Source organism: Engystomops pustulosus, chromosome 11 (genome assembly GCF_040894005.1).
Source record: "Engystomops pustulosus chromosome 11, aEngPut4.maternal, whole genome shotgun sequence".
NCBI lineage: Eukaryota > Metazoa > Chordata > Amphibia > Anura > Leptodactylidae > Engystomops > Engystomops pustulosus.
In genome coordinates, this window is record NC_092421.1 from 61,922,390 (window position 1) to 61,946,655 (window position 24,266).

General features: G+C 44.8%; 1 protein-coding gene across 1 annotated transcript in view; it reads right to left on the reverse strand.

Moving 5' to 3' along the window:
* Nucleotides 1–1,674: 1,674 nt before the first annotated feature.
* Nucleotides 1,675–24,266, reverse strand: part of LOC140105516 (gamma-aminobutyric acid receptor subunit pi-like) — a 112,625-nt gene continuing 90,033 nt past the window's right edge. The window contains exons 9-10 of the mRNA XM_072129461.1: nt 21,844–22,037; nt 1,675–4,684 (exon numbers count right to left, since the gene is read on the reverse strand). Of these exons, the coding sequence (XP_071985562.1) occupies nt 4,415–4,684; nt 21,844–22,037 (464 nt within the window). The 3' untranslated portion in view covers nt 1,675–4,414. The remainder of the gene's footprint in view (nt 4,685–21,843; nt 22,038–24,266) is intronic.

The following is a 24,266-nucleotide window of genomic DNA, read 5'->3' on the forward strand; positions in this document are numbered from 1 at the left end:
AGCACTACAGCCTTGCAGCGCTGGGATCCTGGGTTCAAGTCCCATTAAGGTCAACATCTGCAAAGAGTTTGTATGTTCTCTCCGTGTTTGCGTGAAGTTCCTCCGGTTTATAATAATAATAATTCCTTTATTTATATAGCGCACACAGATTATGCAGCGCTGCACAGAGATTTCCAAATCGGTCCCTGTCCCCAATGGGGCTCACAATCTAATCATCCTACCAGTATGTTTCAGAGTGTTGGAGGAAAGCGGAGGATCCATAGGAAACCCACGCAAACACGGAGATAACATACAAACTCTTTTGCAGATGTTTACATGTGAACCCAGGACCCCAGCGCTGCAAGGATGTAGTGCTAACCACTGAGCTACCATGCTGCCCATATTCCTCCCATACTCCAAAACATACAGGTAGGTTGATTAGATTGTGAGCCCATTGGGGACAGGGACTGATTTGGCAAGCTCTGTACAGCGCTGCGTTATCTGTGTGCACTATATAAATATAAATGTCTTATCTAGGGCATTAGAGCCCTTATTAAATCCCAATAATAATGAGATGACTCTGTTCATTCTGTCTGAATCTACACAGCAAACCTGACAAGTGAACAATAAGAATTAAAAATAACTTCAGATTAAAAGTGTCTGATGCTGGATAGTAAATCTGTCACTGTTTACTACATTATAATACTCCTATTTGTTGATTTAATGGGACATACTAGTCACATGGTTGTCACAAATTAGGCCACTCCCACTTACCATTAAGTCACTCCCTTGTTTTCTTATATTAGAAATCAAAAAGCGTCTAAAACGTGGTACACAGCATGTTATACAAATACAAACTACTCTTAGTGGTATCATTCACGCTTTATTAGAAAAAAATAACAAAAATCTAGACAGTGCAATTTCGGCTATATAGGTAGAAAATAAAGAAATATACAGTAAATACATGTAGATACATAATTACTATATTGCATCCCCAAATACGGTTGTATGGAAGTATATGGTAACAATATGGATGGTACAGTATACAATGTAGATATATTTAGGTATAGATGTTTTTTTTAGGAATGAAAGTAAATATATAATATATGACTGTATCGTATGTATATAAAGGGAACAGCTGGAGTCAAAAATGTTTCCCTAGTAGTTGCCCTTGTGACTAGTAAAGGAAATCTACCATTTGTTTTTATGCATTGTGAACCAAACATCCCTTGAGAATGCTGTAGCTACACTGATGCAGAAACATATCTTGTTTAATCTCTGAACCAAATGGTTTTGGTCAAAAAACAATTATAATATTCAGGACCTTGGGAAAGCTGGGTGCCCTTGCTGCCTACATAAACACATTACTTCCACATACACAGCAGTTGCCTGAACTGTCCTGAGCTGGATGACTCAAACACAGCAGCCGGGGGATGGTGCAGCGATTGATTACTTCTGCCTGTCATGGATAACACAGTGATGATGTATTCTCGGCTTATGCTGGGCAGGACAAGGCTGGGGCAGTGCATAATTAGAGTAAGAGGAGAAGCGCTGGGGCAGCCACAGGAGCAAAAGAGCCTCATTAGCATAATATTAGAATTGTTTTTTCAGCAAAACCACTCAGATCAGGGATTAAACAAGATATGTTTCTGCATCAGTGTAGCTACAGCATTCTCAGGGTATGTTTGGTTCATAATGCATGAAAACAAATGGTAGATTTCCTGTAAAGAACATCTACCACCAGGATGAAGGGTTTTAAAACGAACATACTGGTGTGTGCCCCCTCTGGCAGGATCTACTCTTGTTAGAGCCAGGGAATAAGAAGCTAAAAGAAGAGCAGATCCTGGCAGAGGGGGCATACACCAGTATGTCGGTGTGTTTAGTTTACAATCCTTCATCCTGGTGGTAGATGTCCTTTCAAGAAAATGCTTCCTTCTCCTCTTATCAGACTCATTTCCTCATGCACTGTACTCACCGGTAAAATCTGTCTTTAGAGAGGAAGAGATTATACTACAGCCGGTGTCTATGGAAGTCTATAAAGAGAGGTGAGGAAGAGAAGGGAGTAGCTGCAGAGAGAGACAAAGAGATGGAAGAAAATACACTGCTGCTGCTTGTAGTAAGTGTTTTCTTAGAACAACTCATTGCTGCTTTGCTCAGTACTGCTGTATCATAAACTCAGGAAAACTAATTATAAGAGATGGAGTATTACTTCTACACCCAGTATTCATGTTTTGCATATTTTAAAGGGGTTTGAAATGATTGAATTAGGATAAGTGATCATTATCATATTGGAAGAAGTCTGACTTCTGGCATCCCAGATGAGCAGGTGATTGGAAGGGCTATGGCGAACGATGCAATTTCCTCTTTATATCTCTGAAACCAGTCTCTCCCTTCTTCTACAGCTTAGTCGCTAAGGGAATGCGATGGAATATCAACATATAGCGCTATTCCTTATCTACAATGAATAAGCCATAGCATTCGCACTAGTACAATGGGATATTGGGGAGGTGCTGAGAATCCATCTTATCTGAAATTGCCAACGATCCTAAGGATAAGATCTAAAAACCAATTACAGCTCAGCTTTCGTTTTGCCAGTGCTCATGAATATTTTAAAGGAGAGCTGTAATTGGTTGCCACGGACAACTAAGGGGATTCTTACTTTTAGACAGCTTGATAAATCTGCCCCTTTATGTTATATACTTTATTCTTCTGCTATTACAGTATATGCAGATTGCAATATAATAGAAATACAACATCCATTAGGCATAATAATCTGTCAGGACATGTACATTACATGAATGTTACACATTTGTGTCTGTTCACATTGATATTTGTAATGATGCTCACTTTGAGCTCCAAACATACCATAGGTTCCTATCCTCCCTAGTTTATACAATAACAGAGATGTCCCTGAGAGACACAAATAAATAAGTCTATGTACAATTCCAGTGTAACCTAAAATGGTTTTCCAGGAATTCCAGGTTGGAGCAAAAAATAAAGTCTACATACTCTGCTCCGGTACCTTGTTCAAATGTTTTGGCTTTTAACTCACCCCAGTGGGTCCAGTGACCCCTTGCACTACTGACCCAGTGGGCATCAGTGGGTGCCATCGATGTCACCCATTCTAAGTCTACAAGAAGACAATGGGACCCATCATGATATCCATCATTATAGACCAGGGGCACTTACTCATAGATTTAGGCACCGTGACTGTGGTAATCTTCCTTTATGGCCTCCTTCCTTCTAACATCCACTTTTAAAATTATGCTAATGAAGGGTGTTACCAAAGCCTTTGGGGGTGTTAGCAGAGCCCCTGTTGTAGCTTCACAGATTGTTACACTGTGCATGAGCATTTCCCACTCCCACTGTGTGAGATTACAGTAGGCTAAGGGAAGGCAGATGTACGAAGGGAACGGGGGGGGGGGGGGTGAGATGTGCTCCTACACAGTATTACAGCATGTGAAGCTGCAGTTTGGAGGGGCTTTGGTAATAACCCCAGAGCACTTCTGTCTCATTAGCATCATTTTAAGTTGATTTTAGAAGGAAGGAGGCCATGGATAACTCATATGAGAAGATGACCACAGTCACGGTGCCTGGATCTATGAGTAAGTGTCACTGGTTTATCGTGATGGGTTTTGATGATACTTATCCATTAAAGATATCTGCAAAACACCCTGGGGTCAGGAGTGCATGAAAATAATATGGTGTGCTTTTCCAGCTCCCAGTTCCAGGGGAAGCGGAACAGGGTAAGTACACACGGGCGTAACTACAGGGGAAGCAACTATAGAAGCTATTATGGGGCCCACAGTGTTAGGGGTCCCCTGGATCTAGGGTATTGGGTGTGAATTTGCTGCATGTGTGTATATGTGATCTGTATACTCTAAATGTGTATGCATATGTGTATATGCTGTATGTCTGTGTATATGATGCATGGGTGTATATGGTACTGTATGTATGTTTGAATATGCTGCATGTATGTATATATGGTGTGTGTATATACTGTATTTATTTATTTTTAAGGGGTAAATGGGGCCCCAATCAAAAGTCTGCTATGGGGCCTTGCTACTCCTAGTTACGCTCCTATGAGTGCGCTTTATTATTTTTGCTGGTCTTAAGGGGGAAGGGGGTTTCCAGGATTTCCTGGGGATCCCCCACATTTGACTGGGACATTCCTATTTTGGTAAGATCGTCTCTGAAAATGAGTCTGTACCATAAGTTTATGACTCCTGTTATGTATACAGTGCCGCAACCTCCACCGATCACAAAGTGATCACGAAATGGAGAACGCAAAATACTAAAATAAATATGACTGTAATTATTTGATTTGCAAATTTTCACCAGAAATAATAATTTTCTTCATTGCACAGAAAAATATGACTTTATGTGTTTTTCGTTTCGGCTCCGATACTTTTGTATATTCTGTAGCCGAATCGCTTCAAAAATACAAATAGTAAACCCAATAAAAAACATTAACTATAATAAAGCACAATGGAAAGGAAAGTCTGGAGTAGTTATCTATGTGATGGGGATTCTCAACCTGGAAGCAGTACAGAATACAAAGTAATCTTTTCATGGTGGCGGAGGTGATGCGGCCGCCCCGGGTCTTCTTATTTTTATTGCTGTCAACCTCAGTTGGGTTTTCTTCTCCACTGGAAATGGCGTTAATGGTCCCGTTCATGTCAATGTCTTCTTCTTCTTCAGGATCCTTTTGGTAAAATGAATAGATATAATGAGATTAGTAACATTACTATAGGTGGTAGTGTAGTAGTAGGTAGTGATCCTGCTAGTAGTGATAGTAATGTGTTCAAATTCCAATTCTTACATGTAGGATGTTGCTAGTTCAAGTACCTGGACCTGTTTTATTGGATAGCAAACTAACATCATATAGGACCCAAGATTTATAGGAAAGGACTAAACCTGGCCCCAGTTTTAAAGGATAGCAATATAAGTGACCCCAGTTTTATATGAAACATGCCATATTGGACCACAGTTTTTAGAGGATAGCACCATACAGGACCACAGTTTTTAGAGGATAGCACCATACAGGACCACAGTTTTATAGGATAGGACTATACATGTGTTTTTGATGTGTCCCTATTGACACATTCCATGGGAAAACACCATAAAATACCCCAGTTGTAAGGATAGCACCATACAGGACAACAGTTTATTTTAGGATAGGACTATGCATAACACCTGTTTTATAGGGTACATACCATACAGGACCCCAGTTTTAGGGATAGCACTATACAGGACCCCTGTTTCATAGAGTACACAGCATAAAGAACCCCAGTTTTAAGGATAGCACCATAACAGACCCCAGTTTTTACAGGATAGCACCATACAAGACCACAGTTTTATAGGATAGCACCATACAGGACCATATATTATAGGATAGCACTATACAGGACCCCTATTTTATAGAGTAAACAACATATAGGACACTAGTTTTAAGGATAGCACCATACAGGACCCCAGTTTTATAGGATAGGACTATACATGAGCCTAATTTTATAGGATAGGACTAAACATGACCCCAGTGTTTTAGGAAACATATCATACATGACCCTAGTTCATATATAGTAGCACCCTACAGGACCAAAGTTTTATAGGATAGGATTGTACATAATAACCCTAGTTTAATAGGTACTGTACATATCATACAGGACCCCAGGTTTAAGGACAGGACAATACATCATCCAAGTTTTTATAGGATAGCACCATACAGAACCTCATTTTTATCAGATAGGACTATGCATAACACCAGTTTAATAGGTACATCTCATACAGGACCCCAGTTTTATTGGACAGAGCCTCATTATATGTTATTCCATGTACTGGTCTTCTAAAACTAAGAAGAGATTTCAGGGTTCCCCTAAGATATAGATTCCACTTGTTTCCTGATCCTCTGTAGTTTTGTATTTGCTCTTGTCTTAATGTAATGTATGTGAACCTCTTACTGATTGTACAGCTCCATGGAATTCATGGTTCTATATAAATCATCATAATAAAAATAATAAGGTTCCTGATCCTGAATGCAATTGAACCCTTAGCACCCCTTAAAGTTAAGCCCTTTCCGAGAAACTCCTTAATGATGGTCCTCAGTCAGGTCATCAGTAGGGTATAAGCCCCTTCCAGCACCCAGAAACCTAGAGCTCTGTGAAGTGTGTAGTGGCCAGAAATGGTAATGAAATATTAGTCACAACCCCTCTAATTGTCCAAATATCTATATTTTTACTACTCAAAAATATGTCCTTGGAAGAACTTCTGTTCTAGGAAGAAAAGGGTCAGAAATATTTCAGTAGGATATAAAAGCAAGAAAGATCTAAGGATTCAGACAATACAGAACATCACAAACTATGAGAGCGTAAGCGGCGTCCAGCACCCGATACTCTATCGAGAGGCAGCAAATGAGCAATTATATAGAAGAGTCTCGCAGGAAGATGCTGATCTCTACACTTGTATTAATTAGGCTTATAACGCCTACCACAAGGGAATGAGGCATGAAAGTAACGGAATGGGCAGCGGGGTGGAAACTAGTTCTGTGACAGAAGGCAAAGCTAATAGCAACACTAACCAAACTCAACCACTCATGAGAAATACGAGTTCTGGGAATGTTTCATTTTTTCATCTTTTATTACTGAACATTCCGTGTAGAAATGACCCAACTTAGAACAATACGTAACTAGAACTTCTACTTTCATCAAAGGAATTCTCTAGTCAAACACTTACAGAGACTAGTAGTAATTTTGCCCATGCAGCCTTGTTAGATATTGTCTCTGGGCATCTGTGTAACCATACCTAAGTGTTCTGAGTAACAGCAGGATTGTGAAAAATGGATTTATTGTCCAGGATTGCAGCTGAACCTGGAGTCTAATCAACCTACCAGTATGTTTTGGAGTGTAGGTGTTAGATGTTAATTGGAAGTATAAAATCAGGGAGGCGGAGAGTTTAACACAAGCTCTGCCTGCCACTGAACACCTCCTCCCATTTGAATTACATCATCACTTTGAAAATGCATTTATATTCTAGGATTGTAGCTGGACATTTTGAACTGGGAGAGCTTCAGGAGATCTTGTCAATAATTGATGGTCCCAGAGCAGAGGACCATCAATAACAGTGAAGGGGACATTTTGAGGCAGGGAAAACTTGACTTCAGTGTTTAACTCTCCGCCTCCTTGACTTCATAAATCCAATTTACGTCTCACTTCAAAGTTGATTTTCTGGATGATGCCACCACACTGGGCTGTGAAAGAAACACGATCTATGGGGCAGATTTACTTACCCGGTCCAGTTGCGATCCAGCGGCGCATTCTCAAGGAGGTGGATTCAGGTTCTGCCGGGATTCATTGAGGTAGTGCGCCCGATGTCCACCAGGTGTCGCTGCTTCGCTGAAGTCCGACGGAGTTCACTGAAGTTCACGTTCCTGGTGCAGGTAAGTGCGTGTCGAGCGACACATTTTTAAAAAAAAAATACGGTGTTTTTTCCGAATCCGTCTGGTTTTCTGGCGGCCACGCCCCCCCGATTTCCGTCACATGCGCGTGCGCCAAAATCAGTAATTTTCAGGAAACTCGATGAAAAAACGCGATTCGGGCCTCCAATGTATCCTATTCTATGCGGTTGTATGCTGGGGAAACAATGTGAGTGTGACAGACTCCAATAAATTTAAGAAAACTGGTTAGGAAGGCGAGTTCGATTGTTTGCTCCAAGATGGAGGATTGGGAGTCTGTTGTGTGCCTGCGTATGTTTTCGAAATACAAGTCCATTTTGAGCAATGAAGTAAATCCACTACATAGTGTTTTAATTGGACAGCGCAGAACATTTAGCGAAAGGTTTCTGAAAATTAAATGTAGAACAAACAGATTTAAAAACTCATTTCTACCCCGGGTAATAGGGTTAGTTAACCTGGGTAATTAATTGAGACTACAGGGCACATTTACTAAGGGTCCGAACACTGCATTTTCCTCGGGTTCCCGACTTTTTCCGTTTTGCGCTGAATTGCCCCGGGTCTTTGGCGCACGCGATCGGATTGTGGCGCATCGGCGCCGGCTTGAATGCGACACAAATCGGGGCCGTGGACGTCGGACAACCCGACTGATTCGGACAAACCGCGAAATTTAAAAACCAAATTGTGACGCAAGATCAGCACTTACATGCACCGGGAATAAGATGGTGAACTCCGGCGGACCTCAGCGGGGAAAGCGGCACATGCAGGATCTCGGGGGCACTCTTAGTGAATGGCGGCAGACCCGAATCCTCATCGGACATTCCGGGTCGGCGTAAGTAAATGTGCCCCTATGTATACTCATGGCATGTAATTCTTACCGCTATTTCTTTTTATATATTTTGTGGTTTTCTTTTTATTTATTTATTTATTTGTCTTTTTTACCAACTTTTGTGTGTGTGCTTTGTATGTATTCTGTCATGTTTTTATTGTTTGTATCTGTATTTGTGATTATGTGGATGGAGCTGTTATTGTTGTGACACTACAATTTTCCCTATGGGGACAATACAGTATTCTATTTTATTCTATTCTATTCTATTCTGGAAGCTGCTCAGCTGCTTGTGACATACTTTTAGGGGTTTATTAGGCCAATTTATGGTGAAAAGTTCCCTTTAAACCAGAACCCTGCTACAGCTACAAATCTGATCAGAGGGGAAAAGTTTTGGCGCAGTTCAACACAGCAAGTTCAGGTCAATGCAATTTAAGAGTGCTCACCCAGTTCAAAAAGTCCAGCTATAATCCTGGAATATAAATGCGTTTTCACAGTGCTGCAGCTACTAACCACACACACAAAGGTACATTGTGCTTTGTATGGATGGCGTTGAACTGGCTTGCGTAGGACCCAGCAGTGTATTTAATTCTAAGGGCTTACTTGAAGGCTCCAAACTTATGTTACTTTGATCATCATTTTGCAAATTCCTTAAATGTTTCTGTTTTCTAGTCATTGGGGGTCATTTACAAAGGGCCCGATTCGCGTTTTCCCGACGTGTTACCCGAATATTTCCGATTTGCGGCGATTTCCCCTGAATTGCCCCGGGATTTTGGCGCACGCGATCGGATTGTGGCGCATCGGCGCTGGCATGCACGCGACGGAAATCGGGGGGCGTGGCCGAACGAAAAACCCGACGGATTCGGAAAAACCGCCGCATTTAGAACAAAAAATCTGTCGCGGAGCTTGCACTTACCTTCACTCAGCCCGAGCCGGTGAACTCCAGTGCGTTCCGATGCTTTTCAGCGCAGCAGCGCCACCTGGTGGACGGCGGAGGAACTACCTTAATAAATCCCGGCCGGACCCGAATCCAGTGCAGAGAACGCAACGCTGGATCGTGAATGGACCGGGTAAGTAAATCTGCCCCATTGAGTGCCTCTGTTATGAAGAACCTTTTAGTATCTGATCGCTTGCCTCTTATTTTTTTAATTTGTCTTATGGGGTCAAATCAGTAGCTTACTGCCGATCTAAAACACACAACCATTAATCACATGGACTGAACACAGTGAAGAAGGGACTCCAAGCATTATATAATACTATTTACTATAATACTTGGAGCTCTGTTTTGAAGACAGTGTTCCATCCATGAAATCCGGCCAGTATGGACTAAGTTTGTTTTAGCCCTTATTGTTTTTGTTTTCTTATAGGGGCTCATGTTCATGCCACCCTGTACTGATTTGTGCAACACTGGTGGTGGGATTCACTTACTGCATGGACTTATAGGGAATCCGTCAGTTAAAATAACCCACACTAACTAAACAGATCTTTGAAAACTGCTATCATACCACAGTACAACTACCCCTATATTGTTCCTCCCCATACCTGTAAAGTTCCAAAGTCTGTTTGTAAAGTTGACTCACCATCTATACATATTCATCCAGCTCATCTGGGCTTACTTTTTCTTCAGCTGAACTAACTTGGCTCTGCTACCTCAATCCCACCTCCCTCAGCAATGAGAGAGACAGTGTGTGACTCACTGAAAAGTAATCAACATGCTCAATCCCCATCCCTCAGGAATTCACTTTAGAGAGTCACACACAGCCTGAGGGAGGGGGAATGATGGAGCTGAGTTGGAGTGTCTGAAGAGAAAACACACTCCTTGTCAGTCAGGAAGCTGGGGTCATTTGTATAGAGGGTTAATCAACTTTATGAACTTTACAGGCATGGGGAGGAACAATATAGGGATAGTTGTACTGTTGTATAATAGCAGTCTTCAAAGATGTTTAGTGTGGGTTAGCTGACAGGTTCCTTTTAAAGGTTTGTGATACAAATGCAACTTAAAATGTTACCTATTCTCAGTGACCGGTAGCCCTGTATCCTGTCACATATAATACAAAGACCTGAGTATCCAACTCCTCTAACTTTATCAGTCTCATAGAAATTAGCGACATACACACGCTAGACCAGTGTGTTCCTTTAAAGCTCTCAGCTTACCCAGACCTGACTTTTAAGCAATAAACACTGTTCCTACTAATGTGATAAAAGTGAAGAGAGGATCTAAAACGCACATAATTGCCCTCACACTGAGAGGAACAGATGGGATTTTATTCTACATATAAATATATCCAGGGACTATAAGAAATGAGCAAGGCAGCCATTAAGGAACGTATAACTGCAAGAGGCTATCAGTGTGACGTCTGGGAGGTGCGCACAGGGTCAGGTACAGTTTCTTTTCCAATAATGTGCATAAAACAAAGGCGGTAAACCGGGAGAAGAGGGTGCTGCATGTGTGTGGTATATTTAAAAGTTAGGACTTTTTATAGCATGACACGTTTCCACCTATTACTTGGCTCTTCTTCAGGTGCATATTGGTAGTGAAATACATTTTCCATTAATGTGTTTTGGTGAGCTCATCTCCATACTTTTTCTCACACTGATCATTGTCTGAAGCCCATCATATCATATCTGGGTCCTCTCAGTAAGAACTAGTACCCCAAGATCTGGTAAAGAGGTCGATTCCAGGTTGCTTGCATTCCTTGTTAGCTTAGCATAATATTCTGCTAAGTACAATAATATTCTGAGAAGTATGAAACTGCAGTTTGACATTGCAGTTAGACAGGGCAGGTTGTTTTACTTGCCTACCGTCCATCTATTCCACCAGTACCAACTATCCATATCAATGCCTCCCTTCTTCACTCACCTTTCTTTACCACTCACACACTCTATACGTTATGTAACCAGACTAACTTATCACAGTCTTCTGCCGTGAAGCAAGAAATAACTTCGTATAAATCTCTGCAGCATCTTTTGTCTCTTTTCTCTCTCCTTCTGCTTGCTGCAGGGGACGTCTCTCCTAACCCAGGCCCACCTTCTGCTTATTTTAACACTTCACACAGAAACCCTGCTAACCTTATAAAGATTCAGTGTATCCCCTCTTCTCCTTCTCCACCCGTAACCCCTTTTAAATGTGCCCTATGGAACGCCCGCTCTGTGTGTAATAAACTAGAATCAGTTCATGACCTCTTTCTTTCTAAGTCTTTTGACATGCTTGCCATTACGGAAACATGGATCCAGCAGGATGACTCCGCCTCCGTTGCAGCATTGTCTTATGGCGGTTTACACTTTTCGCACTGTTCCAGACCTGAGAATAGGCAGGGAGGTGGGGTAGGCATACTCCTCTCTCCACAATGCACTTTCCAGGTCATTCCTCCTGTACCTTCTCTTACTTTCCCATCTTTTGAGGTCCACACCCTCAGACTTTTCCGCCCATTCTCTCTTCGTGTGGCTGTAGTATACTGTCCTCCTGGCTCACCCTATCAGTTTCTTGACCACTTTGCCTCTTGGCTCTCTCACTTTTTATCCTGTGACATTCCAACCATCATCATGGGAGACTTCAACATCCCTGTTAACACTCCCATTTCCCCTCCTGCCTCTCAGCTCTTAGCACTAACTACTTCTCTCGGTCTTTCACAACTCTGCGATTCCCCCACTCATAATGAAGGAAACATCCTCGATTTGGTCTTCTCCCGACCATCTTCAATATCTAATTTTACCAATTCCTCCTTTCCACTTTCAGACCATAATCTCCTTTCTTTTACTTTCAATAATCCTTCTCATTCTCAGAATCCTTCCACCCATACTCATCAACTCACAGAAAACTTACAGTCTGCACTGTCCCCCATCTCCTCTTTCACCTGTCCAAACCTGGCTACTAACCACTATAATCACACTGTCAGAAGCGCCCTAGATGAGATGGCACCGCTCACTATCCGAAATTTTCAACACACAAGCAGGCAACCTTGGCACACTGAACAAACTCGTTTCCTTCGGCAGTGCTCCAGGATTGCTGAACGTCTGTGGAGAAAATCGCGCACATCTGCAGACTTTCTTCACTTCAAATTTATGCTAAAAACGTATAACTCTGCCCTTCACCTTGCTAAACAGGAATATTTTACTAATCTCATATCCTCTCTCTCTAACAACCCCAAAAGGCTCTTTGATACCCTTCACTCCTTACTAACACCCAAGGTGCAGCCACCTGTCACAGACCTTGGGGCTGAAGATCTGGCCGCCTATTTTAAGGACAAAATTGATTGTATCCGCCAGGAAATAATTGCTCTATCCACTCACCCCACTAATCCCCTTCCCTCCGATACCTTATCTTGTTCACTCTCTTCCTTTGAGCCAGTCACAGAGGAAGAAGTGTCTAGGCTCCTTTCCTCTGCTCGCCCCACTACCTGCATCAGTGACCCCATCCCCTCACATCTGGTACAGTCTCTCTCCCCAGCAGTCACTTCTCACCTAACTAAAATTTTCAATCTCTCTCTCTCTTCTGGGGTCGTCCCCTCTTCTTTCAAGCATGCTATTGTTACCCCTTTACTAAAGAAACCTTCACTGGACCCATCCAATGCTACTAACTACCGACCAGTTTCTAACCTCCCTTTCATCTCCAAACTCCTGGAACGCTTGGTCTATTCTCGACTAACCCGCTATCTCTCAGCTAACTCCCTCCTTGACCCCCTACAATCTGGTTTCCGCTCTATGTATTCCACTGAAACTGCTCTTTCTAAAGTCTCCAATGATCTCCTCACTGCAAAATCCAAAGGTGACTATTCTCTCCTCATTCTCCTGGATCTATCCGCAGCGTTCGATACTGTGGACCACCAGCTCCTCCTTAGGATGCTTCACTCCATTGGCCTAAAGGACACTGCACTCTCCTGGTTTTCTTCCTATCTCTCTGACCGCACTTTCAGTGTCTCCTTTTCTGGATCTTTCTCTACTCATCTTCCTCTCAGTGTCGGGGTTCCTCAGGGCTCAGTCCTGGGTCCTTTTCTCTTCTCTCTCTATACTGCCCCCATTGGACAGACCATCAGCAGATTTGGTTTCCAGTATCATCTTTATGCTGATGACACCCAGCTATATACTTCTGCACGTAACATCACTCCTGCCTTAATCCAGAACACTAGTGATTGTCTCTCTGCTGTCTCTAACATCATGTCCTCTCTCTTCTTGAAACTTAATCTTTCTAAGACTGAACTTCTTGTCTTTCCACCATCTACTAACCAACCCAACCCTGACCTCTCCATCTCGGTCTGTGGGATCACTATAGCACCGAGGCAGCAGGCCCGCTGTCTTGGGGTTGTGCTGGACTCTGACCTCTCCTTTTTACCATATATTCAATCTCTTGCTCGCTCTTGCCGTATGCATCTCAGAAACATCTCCAGAATCCGGCCGTTTCTGACATTTGAAACTTCTAAAATGCTAATTGTTGCTCTGATTCACTCTCGACTAGACTACTGTAACTCCCTACTAATTGGTCTTCCACTCTCTAAACTCTCTCCTCTTCAATCTATTCTTAATGCAGCAGCCAGGCTCGTCTTTCAGGCCAAACGCTACACGGATGCCTCCAGTTTGTGCCAATCACTGCACTGGCTACCTGTCTCCTTCCGTATTCACTTTAAGATAATAACCCTCATCCACAAAGCTCTGAATAATGCTGCACCTCCCTATCTCTCTTCTCTCATCTCAGTCTATCACCCTTCCCGTGCTCTTCGATCTGCCAGTGACATTAGATTAATCTCTACCTTAATTCGAACCTCCCATGCACGTATCCAGGACTTTTCCCGAGTTGCACCAATTCTCTGGAATGCCCTTCCTCAGACTCTGAGACTAATGCCTACCCTCCAAAGCTTCAAACGTGCTCTTAAAACCCATCTCTTTAGGCAAGCCTATCACACTCGCTAACTGCTTGAAATGTCAACTCTCCCTTTACTAATTCATCCTATCTCCCATCTGTTATCTGGCAAACAGCTGATATATACCAAGCTCCAGGCTTCTCTGCAGTCTTTTTCACCTAGGACCCTGTAAATAAGATGGCGGCTGATGGCTGGTCCAAGCAGCAACATCATTGTTTAGTAAATTATTTATTAAATTATTTTATATTGTTCCCTTATAAAGAATGGCTGGACCATTATACTACCTCTTGTGTCACCCCCTCATCCTCATAGTTTGTAAGCTCTTGTGAGCAGGGCCCTCACTCCTATTGTTCTATATGACTGTTTGTACTTTGTAATGTAATATAGTTGTATATGTCCCCTATGATTTGTAAAGCGCTACGGAATTTGATGGCGCTATATAAATAAAGATTATTATTATTATTATTATTATTAGAGATGAGCGAACACTAAAATGCTCGGGTACTCGTTATTCGAGACGAACTTTTCCCGATGCTCGAGTGCTCGTCTCGAATAACGAACCCCATTGAAGTCAATGGGAGACTCGAGCATTTTTCAAGGGGACCAAGGCTCTGCACAGGGAAGCTTGGCCAAACACCTGGGAACCTCAGAAAAGGATGGAAACACCACGGAAATGGACAGGAAACAGCAGGGGCAGCATGCATGGATGCCTCTGAGGCTGCATAATCGCAACATTATGCCAAAATTATGGGCAACAGCATGGCCATGACAGAGTGACAGAATGAAGCTAGATAGTATCTAAAACATCCAATAATTGACCCTGACACTATAGGGGACGGCATGCAGAGGCAGCGGCAGCAGGCTAGAGAGTGTCATGGCGACATACCCTAAATGGACTCAGGCTTCAAACCAATGGGTGGCAGAGAGGAACCAAAGGAGGTGAGCAAGAAGCGCTCAAATAATATCGGTACATGATAAAAGTTTGCCAGTATATTTTGTGGATTACACAGCAGGGTGGCGACAAAGTTAACATGGAAGCCATGAAAACAACCCAAAATTCTGCCTGACACAGCTCGTTTGATAAGGGGACCATGTATGGAGGCAGTGAACTAGTAGTAGATTAAAGGTGCTGCAGCTAAAACTATGTTAGTTGGATCTTGGGATGGAGCTGGCGCTCTGCAGCCAGGCGAGCTTTCGCCAATCCAAGCCCCTGTCTCTAGGCTACTCCCCAAACAGCACTTCTAAGAACCTTTTGTATAAGATCAAGTGTAGTAGCGTTCTTATAAGTTTGGGATATGGCGGGTGAGGGGAATGTAAACAGCTGCGCAAGAAGCGCTGAAATAATATCGGTTAATCATAAAAGTTTGCCAGTATATTTTGTGGATAACACAGCAGGGTGGCGACAAAGTTAACAACTTTGATGTGGAATCCATGAAAACAACCCAAATTTCTGCCTGACACACCTCGTTTGATAAGGGGAGGATGTATGGAGGCAGCTATATGGACGACTTTTGGAGGTAGCAATGGAGACAACGTGTGGAGGCTGCTATGGAGACAATTTAATTTGGATAGTGCCTGTATGTGGCAGTCCCAAAAAGTTTTCAAACCAGAGGAGCAGGTAGGTGTCCCTCCAGAAAAATGGAATAGATTGAGTGCATGTATGTGGCAGTCCCAAAAAGTTTTCAAACCAGAGGAGCAGGTAGGTGGCCCTCCAGAAAAATGGAATAGATTGAGTGCCTGTATGTGGCAGTCCCAAAAAGTTTTCAAACCAGAGGAGCAGGTAGGTGTCCCTCCAGAAAAATGGAATAGATTGAGTGCCTGTATGTGGCAGTCCCAAAAATGTTTCAAACCAGAGGAGCAGGTAGGTGGCCCTCCAGTAAAATGGAATAGATTGAGTGCCTGTATGTGGCAGTCCCAAAAAGTTTTCAAACCAGAGGAGCAGGTAGGTGTCCCTCCAGAAAAATGGAATAGATTGAGTGCCTGTATGTGGCAGTCCCAAAAATTTTTCAAACCAGAGGAGCAGGTAGGTGGCCCTCCAGTAAAATGGAATAGATTGAGTGCCTGTATGTGGCAGTCCCAAAAATTTTTTAAAACAGAGGACCGGGTAGGTGGCCCTCCAGAAAAATGGAATAGATTGAGTGCCTGTATGTGGCACTCACAAAAATTGTTTCAAACAGAGGACCGGGTAGGTGGCCCTCCAGAAAAATTAAATGCATAAAGTACTATAGCAAGAGCCAGTGGGCCCTGTCAAAAAATAGCCAGTTTCCTCTGCTTTACTGTACAAAGAGGAGGAGAAGGAGGAAAATGAGGAGGAGGAGGAGTGGATCAATTATTCAGGTTGAGCTTCCTTCACCTGGTGGAGATTGGAAATTCTGAGAAATCCAGCCTTTATTCATTTTAATAAGCGTCAGCCTGTCAGCGCTGTCAGTCGACAGGCGTGTACGCTTATCTGTGATGATGCCACCAGCTGCACTGAAAACCCGCTCGGACAAGACGCTAGCGGCAGGGCAGGCAAGAACCTCCAAGGCGTACAGCGCCAGTTCGTGCCACATGTCCAGCTTTGAAACCCAGTAGTTGTAGGGAGCTGTGTGATCATTTAGGACGATGGTATGGTCAGCTACGTACTCCCTCACCATCTTTCTGTAAAGATCAGCCCTACTCTGCCGAGACTGGGGACAGGTGACAGTGTCTTGCTGGGGTGACATAAAGCTGGCAAAAGCCTTGTAAAGCGTACCCTTGCCAGTGCTGGACAAGCTGCCTGCTCGCCTACTCTCCCTCGCTACTTGTCCCGCAGAACTACGCACTCTGCCGCTAGCGCTGTCAGAAGGGAAATACTGTTTCAGCTTGTGCACCAGGGCCTGCTGGTATTCATGCATTCTCACACTCCTTTCCTCTGCAGGGATGAGAGTGGAAAGATTTTGCTTGTACCGTGGGTCCAGGAGAGTGAACACCCAGTAATCGGTGCTGGAATAAATTCTTTGAACGCGAGGGTCACGGGATAGGCAGCCTAGCATGAAATCTGCCATATGCGCCAGAGTACCAACGCGTAAGAATTCACTCCCCTCACTGGCCTGACTGTCCATTTCCTCCTCCTCCAACTCCTCCAACTCCTCTTCTTCTGCCCATACACGCTGAACAGTGAAGGACTCAACAATGGTCCCCTCTTGTGTCTCGCCAACATTCTCCTCCTCTTCCTCCTCATCCTCCTCCACCTCCACCTCCTCCGATATGCGCTGAGAAACAGACCTGAGGGTGCTTTGGCTATCAACAAGGGAATCTTCTTCCCCCGTCTCTTGTGACGAGCGCAAAGCTTCCGACTTCATGCTGATCAGAGAGTTTTTCAACAGGCCAAGCAGCGGGATGGTGAGGCTGATGATGGCGGCATCGCCACTGACCATCTGTGTTGACTCCTCAAAGTTACTCAGCACCTGACAGATATCAGACATCCACGTCCACTCCTCATTGTAGACTTGAGGAAGCTGACTGACCTGACTACCACTTCTGGTGGAAGTTGACATCTGGCAGTCTACAATCGCTCTGCGCTGCTGGTAAACTCTGGATAACATGGTCAGTGTTGAATTCCACCTCGTGGGCACGTCGCACAACAGTCGGTGAGCGGGCAGTTGGAGGCGGCGCTGCGCTGCCCTGAGAGTGGCAGCATCTGGGCTGGACTTCCTGAAATGCGCACAGATGCGGCGCACCTTCGTGAGCAAATCAGACAGATTGGGGTATGTCTTGAGGAAACGCTGAACTATCAGATTTAACACATGGGCCAGGCATGGCACATGTGTCAGTCTGCCGAGTTGCAGAGCCGCCACCAGGTTACGGCCGTTGTCACACACAACCATGCCTGGCTTCAGGTTCAGCGGTGCCAGCCACAGATCAGTCTGCGCCGTGATGCCCTGTAATAGCTCTTGGGCGGTGTGCCTTTTGTCGCCTAGGCTCAGCAGTTTGAGCACCGCCTGCTGTCGCTTAGCGACGGCACTGCTGCTGTGCCTAGAGCTACCGACTGATGGCGCCGTGCCCACGGATGGTAGTTCGGAGGAGGAGGTGGAGGAGGGGTGGGAGGAGGAGGAGGCATAGTAGGCCTGAAACACCTGGACCGAGGTAGGCCCCGCAATCCTCGGCGTCGGCAGTATATGACCAGCCCCAGGGTCAGACTCGGTCCCAGCCTCCACCAAGTTAACCCAATGTGCCGTCAGCGATATATAGTGGCCCTGCCCGGCAGCACTCGTCCACGTGTCCGTGGTCAGGTGGACCTTGTCAGAAACGGCGTTGGTCAGGGCACGGGTGATGTTGTCTGACACATGCTGGTGCAGGGCTGGGACGGCACATCGGGAAAAGTAGTGGCGGCTGGGGACCGAATACCGAGGGGCGGCCGCCGCCATGAGGTTGCGAAAGGCCTCGGTCTCTACTAGCCTATAGGGCAGCATCTCCAGGCTAAGCAATCTGGAGATGTGCACATTAAGGGCTTGGGCGTGCGGGTGGGTTGCACTATATTTGCGTTTCTGCTCCAGCGTCTGGGGTATGGAGAGCTGAACGCTGGTGGATGCTGTGGAGGATCGTGGAGGCGACGATGGGGTTTTTGTGGCAGGGTCCTGGGCAGGGGGCTGACTATCAGCTGACACAGGGGAAGGAGCAGTGGTGTGCACGGCCGGAGGTGAACGGGCTTGTTGCCACTGAGTGGGGTGTTTAGCATTCATATGCCTGCGCATACTGGTGGTAGTTAAGCTAGTAGTGGTGGAACCCCTGCTGAGCCTGGTTTGGCAAATGTTGCACACCACAGTCCGTCGGTCATCCGGTGTTTCCTTAAAGAACCTCCAGACTTCTGAAGATCTAGCCCTCGCCGCAAGAGCCCTCACCACGGGAGCTTCACTAGTTGACACATTTGGCGCTGATGCACCAGCTCTGGCCCTGCCTCTCCGTCTGGCCCCACCACTGCCTCTTCCAACCTGTTCTGGTCGAGGACTCTCCTCCGTCTCAGAAGCACTGTGTTCACCCGGCCTCTCAACCCAGCTTGGGTCTGTCACCTCATCATCCTCCGATCCCTCAGTCTGCTCCCCCCTCGGACTTCCTGCCCTGACAACAACTTCCCCACTGTCTGACAACCGTGTCTCCTCATCGTCGGACACCTCTTTACACACTTCCACTACGTCAAGAAGGTCATCATCACCCACAGACTGTGACTGGTGGAAAACCTGGGCATCGGAAAATTGCTCAGCAGCAACCGGACAAGTGGTTTGTGACTGTGGGAAGGGTCCAGAAAACAGTTCCTCAGAGTATGCCGGTTCAAATGCCAAATTTTCCTGGGAGGGGGCAGACTGGGGGGGGAGGAGGCTGAGGTGCAGGAGCTGGAGGAGTGGCGATTTCGGTGACATGGGTGGACTGCGTGGAAGACTGACTGGTGGACAAATTGCTCGAAGCATTGTCAGCAATCCACGACATCACCTGTTCGCACTGTTCTGGCCTCAACAGTGCTCTACCACGAGTCCCAGTAACTTCAGACATGAACCTAGGGAGTGTAGCTCTGCGGCGTTCCCCTGCTCCCTCATAAGCAGGTGGTGTCTCACCCCGCCCAGGACCACGGCCTCTGACCCCTGCAGTAGTTGGACGCCCACGTCCCCGCCCTCGTCCTCTACCCCTAGCCCTCGGGTTAAACATTTTTAAAATGAGAGTTATAACTTTAATTTTTTTTTAACTTTTTTTTGTGTTTTTTGTTTTTTTTTGTGTTTTTTGTTTTTTTTTGTTTTTTTTGTTTTTTTTTGTGTTTTTGAGTTTTTAAAACCAAACGATGCTATCCTATTGCTATGGCTATTTTCTAGCCAAGTATGAAAGCACACTACTATGCCAGATGAGATGACACTGAGTTATTAAACAAAATAAACGTAAAATAAAAAAGGACAAATGGCAGACTGTGCCTAATTGAAATCCAACCCCTACTAAATTTTCCCACTTCGGTCTTTGCTATGGATATGTGCGTCACTAAGCGCAAAACACAGCGGTCGCAAGTCTCACTACAAATTGCTCAGAATTGGCTAGTACATGCACTGCAGCAAGTACAGCCACCAGCAGATCAACCAGAAATCAAATATATAGAACGCTACTGTAGGCGTAAGTAAGCTGTTTGGATTCTCCTATGGCTATTTTCTAGCCAAGTATCAAAGCACACTACTATGCCAGATGAGATGACACTGAGTTAGTGCCTAATTGAAATCCAACCCCTACTAAATTTTCCCACTTCGGTCTTTGCTATGGATATGTGCGTCACTAAGCGCAGAACACAGCGGTCGCAAGTCTCACTACAAATTGCTCAGAATTGGCTAGTACATGCACTGCAGGAAGTACAGCCACCAGCAGATCAACCAGAAATCAAATATATAGAACGCTACTGTAGGCGTAAGTAAGCTGTTTGGATTCTCCTATGGCTATTTTCTAGCCAAGTATCAAAGCACACTACTATGCCAGATGAGATGACACTGAGTTATTAAACAAAATAAACGTAAAAAAAAAAGTTAATGGCAGACTGTGCCTAATTGAAATCAAACCCCTACTAAATTTTCCCACTTTGGTGTTTGAGGTGGATATGTGTGCCACTAAGAGCTAAACACAACGGTAGCAAGTCCCCCTGCTAATTCCTCACAAAATGGTACTAGATGCAAATAAAAAAAAAAAAAGTAGAACGTTATTGTAGCCCTAAGAAGGGCTGTTGGGTTCTTGGAGAATCACTCCTGCCTAACAGTAAGCTAATAGAACACCCTAACGCTTTCCCTGACCAGCAGCAGCTCTCTCCCTAGCGGCATCCAGACACAGAATGATCCGAGCAGCGCGGGCAGCGGCTAGTCTATCCCAGGGTCACCTGATCTGGCCAGCCAACCACTTGATCTGGCCAGCCAACCACTGCTATCGACGTGTAAGGGTACCACGTCATGCTGGGTGGAGTGCAGAGTCTCCTGGCTTGTGATTGGCTCTGTTTCTGGCCGCCAAAAAGCAAAACGGCGGGAGCTGCCATTTTCTCGAGCGGGCGAAGTATTCGTCCGAGCAACGAGCAGTTTCGAGTACGCTAATGCTCGACCGAGCATCAAGCTCGGACGAGCATGTTCGCTCATCTCTAATTATTATTATTAAGAGGTCCTCAAATTAGAATAAACCATTTGTCAGTGGTCTAGTAGTGGTCTCCAGCAGGGGTGTAACTAGGGCACCATAGCAGACCCCCCTACTAACTAAAAAAATATACATATTTGTACTCCCATATTTATCCACTCATATGAACACATTTATGCGCAATATATACCTCTATACATAGATCTGTCCCAGTAGCTGCTGACCTCATGGGGGAAGTACACGGCAGGAAAAAGAGATCCCTAGCCCCTCCGTTCTGCTATCGCCTCCCTCTCCCCCAACATTTGCTATCTGAGCTGCTGATTTATGCTAGGTACTGTGGATGATGTTATATACACTATGCTGTACAATGTGCATCATAATTTGTATATAACGGTTCACATCCTCCATTATTTAGTGTGTCAGGTTGGATGCAGGGCCCCTTGGCACTGTAGGCTCCATAGCAGCCGCTATGGTTGTAGTTACACCCCTGGTCTCCAGCATGGCGCACTGCAAGTTGGAAGCCACATATGTAAAGTATAGTGGTGTGATCAAGGTCTTAGAGTCATATTATTGTAAGAAGAAGCACAAAAGTAGATGTGTAATATCTCTAGTAGTTAGTATATAGGATACTGTACCTTTATAAAGTTCTTATGGTCTGGCCGATGAAGGGTACAGAAATGTGCGATTGCATATTCCAGAAGAGCTCCAAATATAAAACTGAAGCAAATGCCAAGGTAGACGTCAATCGCCTTTATGAAGCAGTTTGCGTTGGGCAGCGAGGTCCTGGCGCCCATCATGAGTGTGGTCATGGTTAGGACTGTTGTGACACCTGCAAAATACATACTAGCAAAACTTTATTTATTATTGTGTTAGAACAATGTAATAAATTATAGAAATAACAGATAACGTTGTATGTAATTGGGCAATGATATACATTGTATGTGAGGTGACCGGAGAGGCGGCTGCACATCCATGGCTCTCACCATTTACTTCTATAAGGTAACCTAGAAATCATTGAAACTGCAACAAAACTGGACCAATGATTGTCTCATTGATCATCCCCTAAGAAAGTCACATTCAGCCGGGGGGGCTGTGAAAAAAGTGTAATCACCCTGCTCCGGCTCTTGCGTTGCATTGATCACCCATGGCACTGCCATCTAGGCTAAGGGTTGAGAGGATAGCTATGGTGGGGCCAAGAGGCGTCCATTGTAATAGAACAAAGCTGCTGCATGGCTGAAGTGGGTCCCCTGACCCCAGACACTTCTGAATCAGCCACCAGCCAGCAGAAATGAGAGCCAACGCAGGGGTAGTAGACTATTCTTTATTGGTCACATCAGCTCCCCGGGAGTTTCACTTTTTGAGGCCTCTTTCACACTTGCGTTGCAGATCACGTCAGAGGGCTATGGGGCACATTTACTTACCCGGTCCTGTCGCGATCCCGATTCACTAAGATGGTGCCCCCGATATCCTGCATGTGTAGCTTCCCCGCTGAGGTCCGCCGGAGTTCACCTTCTTCTTCCCGGTGTATGTGAGTGCATTTCTTGCGACACAATTTGAATTTCAAATCTGGTACTTAGTCCGAATCAGTCGGGTTGTCCGACGGTCACACCCCACGATTTGTGTCGCATGCAAGTCGGCGCAATTGCGCCAAAATCGGATCAGGTGCGCTAAAAACCCCAGTTAAATGTGGCGCAAGTCGGAAATAGTCAGGAAACCCTACGAAAATGTGGTGTGCGGACCCTTAGTAAATGTGCCCCAATGTGTGAAAAACTGATGTTTTTTGCTGCATTTTTGGTCAGTTTTTGCTAGGAGTCATTAGCCTTTTTAAGTTTTTCACGTATGTATTGTTTGTGTTTTTTTACTGCATTTTCCATGCAAGTGTTTCAAATCACATGATTCTTTAATTGGTACCCACATGCCACTTCCTGCCCTTTTTTTCAAATCACCTAGCAACCCATCCATTTAAAAATGCATTGCACTTGCATTGCATAAGCAATGCGTTTTTCATCCATAGACTTGAATGGGGCATGATAAACATGCATGAAATGCCAAAGTAAAGCATGCTGCGATTTTGACACACGTCAAAGAAAAATGCATCCGCATGTGTGAAAAAAAATGCAAATAAGAAAAAGCCCATTGAAAACAATGGGACAGAGTGCAATTCGAGTTTGGAACAGCTAAAGCACGCACAGAACATGTGCGTAAGAGGCTTTAGGGGGAAAGTTTGTGCTTCAGGGGTTTACAGTGCATCCCCACACACACATACAGCATATTCACTCCCAATACAAACCCAATATCCTAGATGTTGGGGTCCCCAGACACTGCGGGCCCCACAGCTGCTGCTATGGCTGCTGTAGTTATGCCCCTGATACTTTATGACTTGAAAGAAAACTGGGTCAAGGAAAGGTATTGGTCCAGATAAATGAAAACTGGTGCAAACTACCTTTGTAGAGTTTGCCTCACTAATGTGCAGTTTGCGCCAGATAATCTAATAGTGTCACATACTTTTAGTAAATCTGGTCTGTTTTCAGGATGTGACACAGTTGCACCTTTTTTCTCTCAGTGTACGTAAAAATTATGGGTTATGATGCACCCCCTCCCCAGCTAAATATTGTGAGGAAATCACCTCTGCCTTTTGCCTTTTTGCATATTAAATCTGTGGGCTATATACGTTCCCATAAGACTGGAGAGGTGAATTATCGCTAAGCCTTGTTACCCTGTGTGTGTCTGTGTCTGTACGTCCCTAGAGGAGTGTGTATCTGGGTGTATGGGTCCTGGTGTGGGCGTCTCATAAGCCATAATTGTGAGCGGTGGCAGAGAGGAAGTTTATGGAATAAGTTTGTGACTGTATTGGGGAGTAAAGTTGCTTTGTGCAGTAACATTACATAGGCACCTGGGTGGTAGGGGGGTACATAGTGTGGTTGTGCGTTCTTTGGGCTGTGCGTGTAGTGTAGTGTCAGGAACTCTGATGCATTCGGTTTCCCTTACAGAATCGGGTGCTGGATGCAAGGGGAGTAAAATATGGCATAAAGACACCATCTCCCCTAGATGGGCAGGG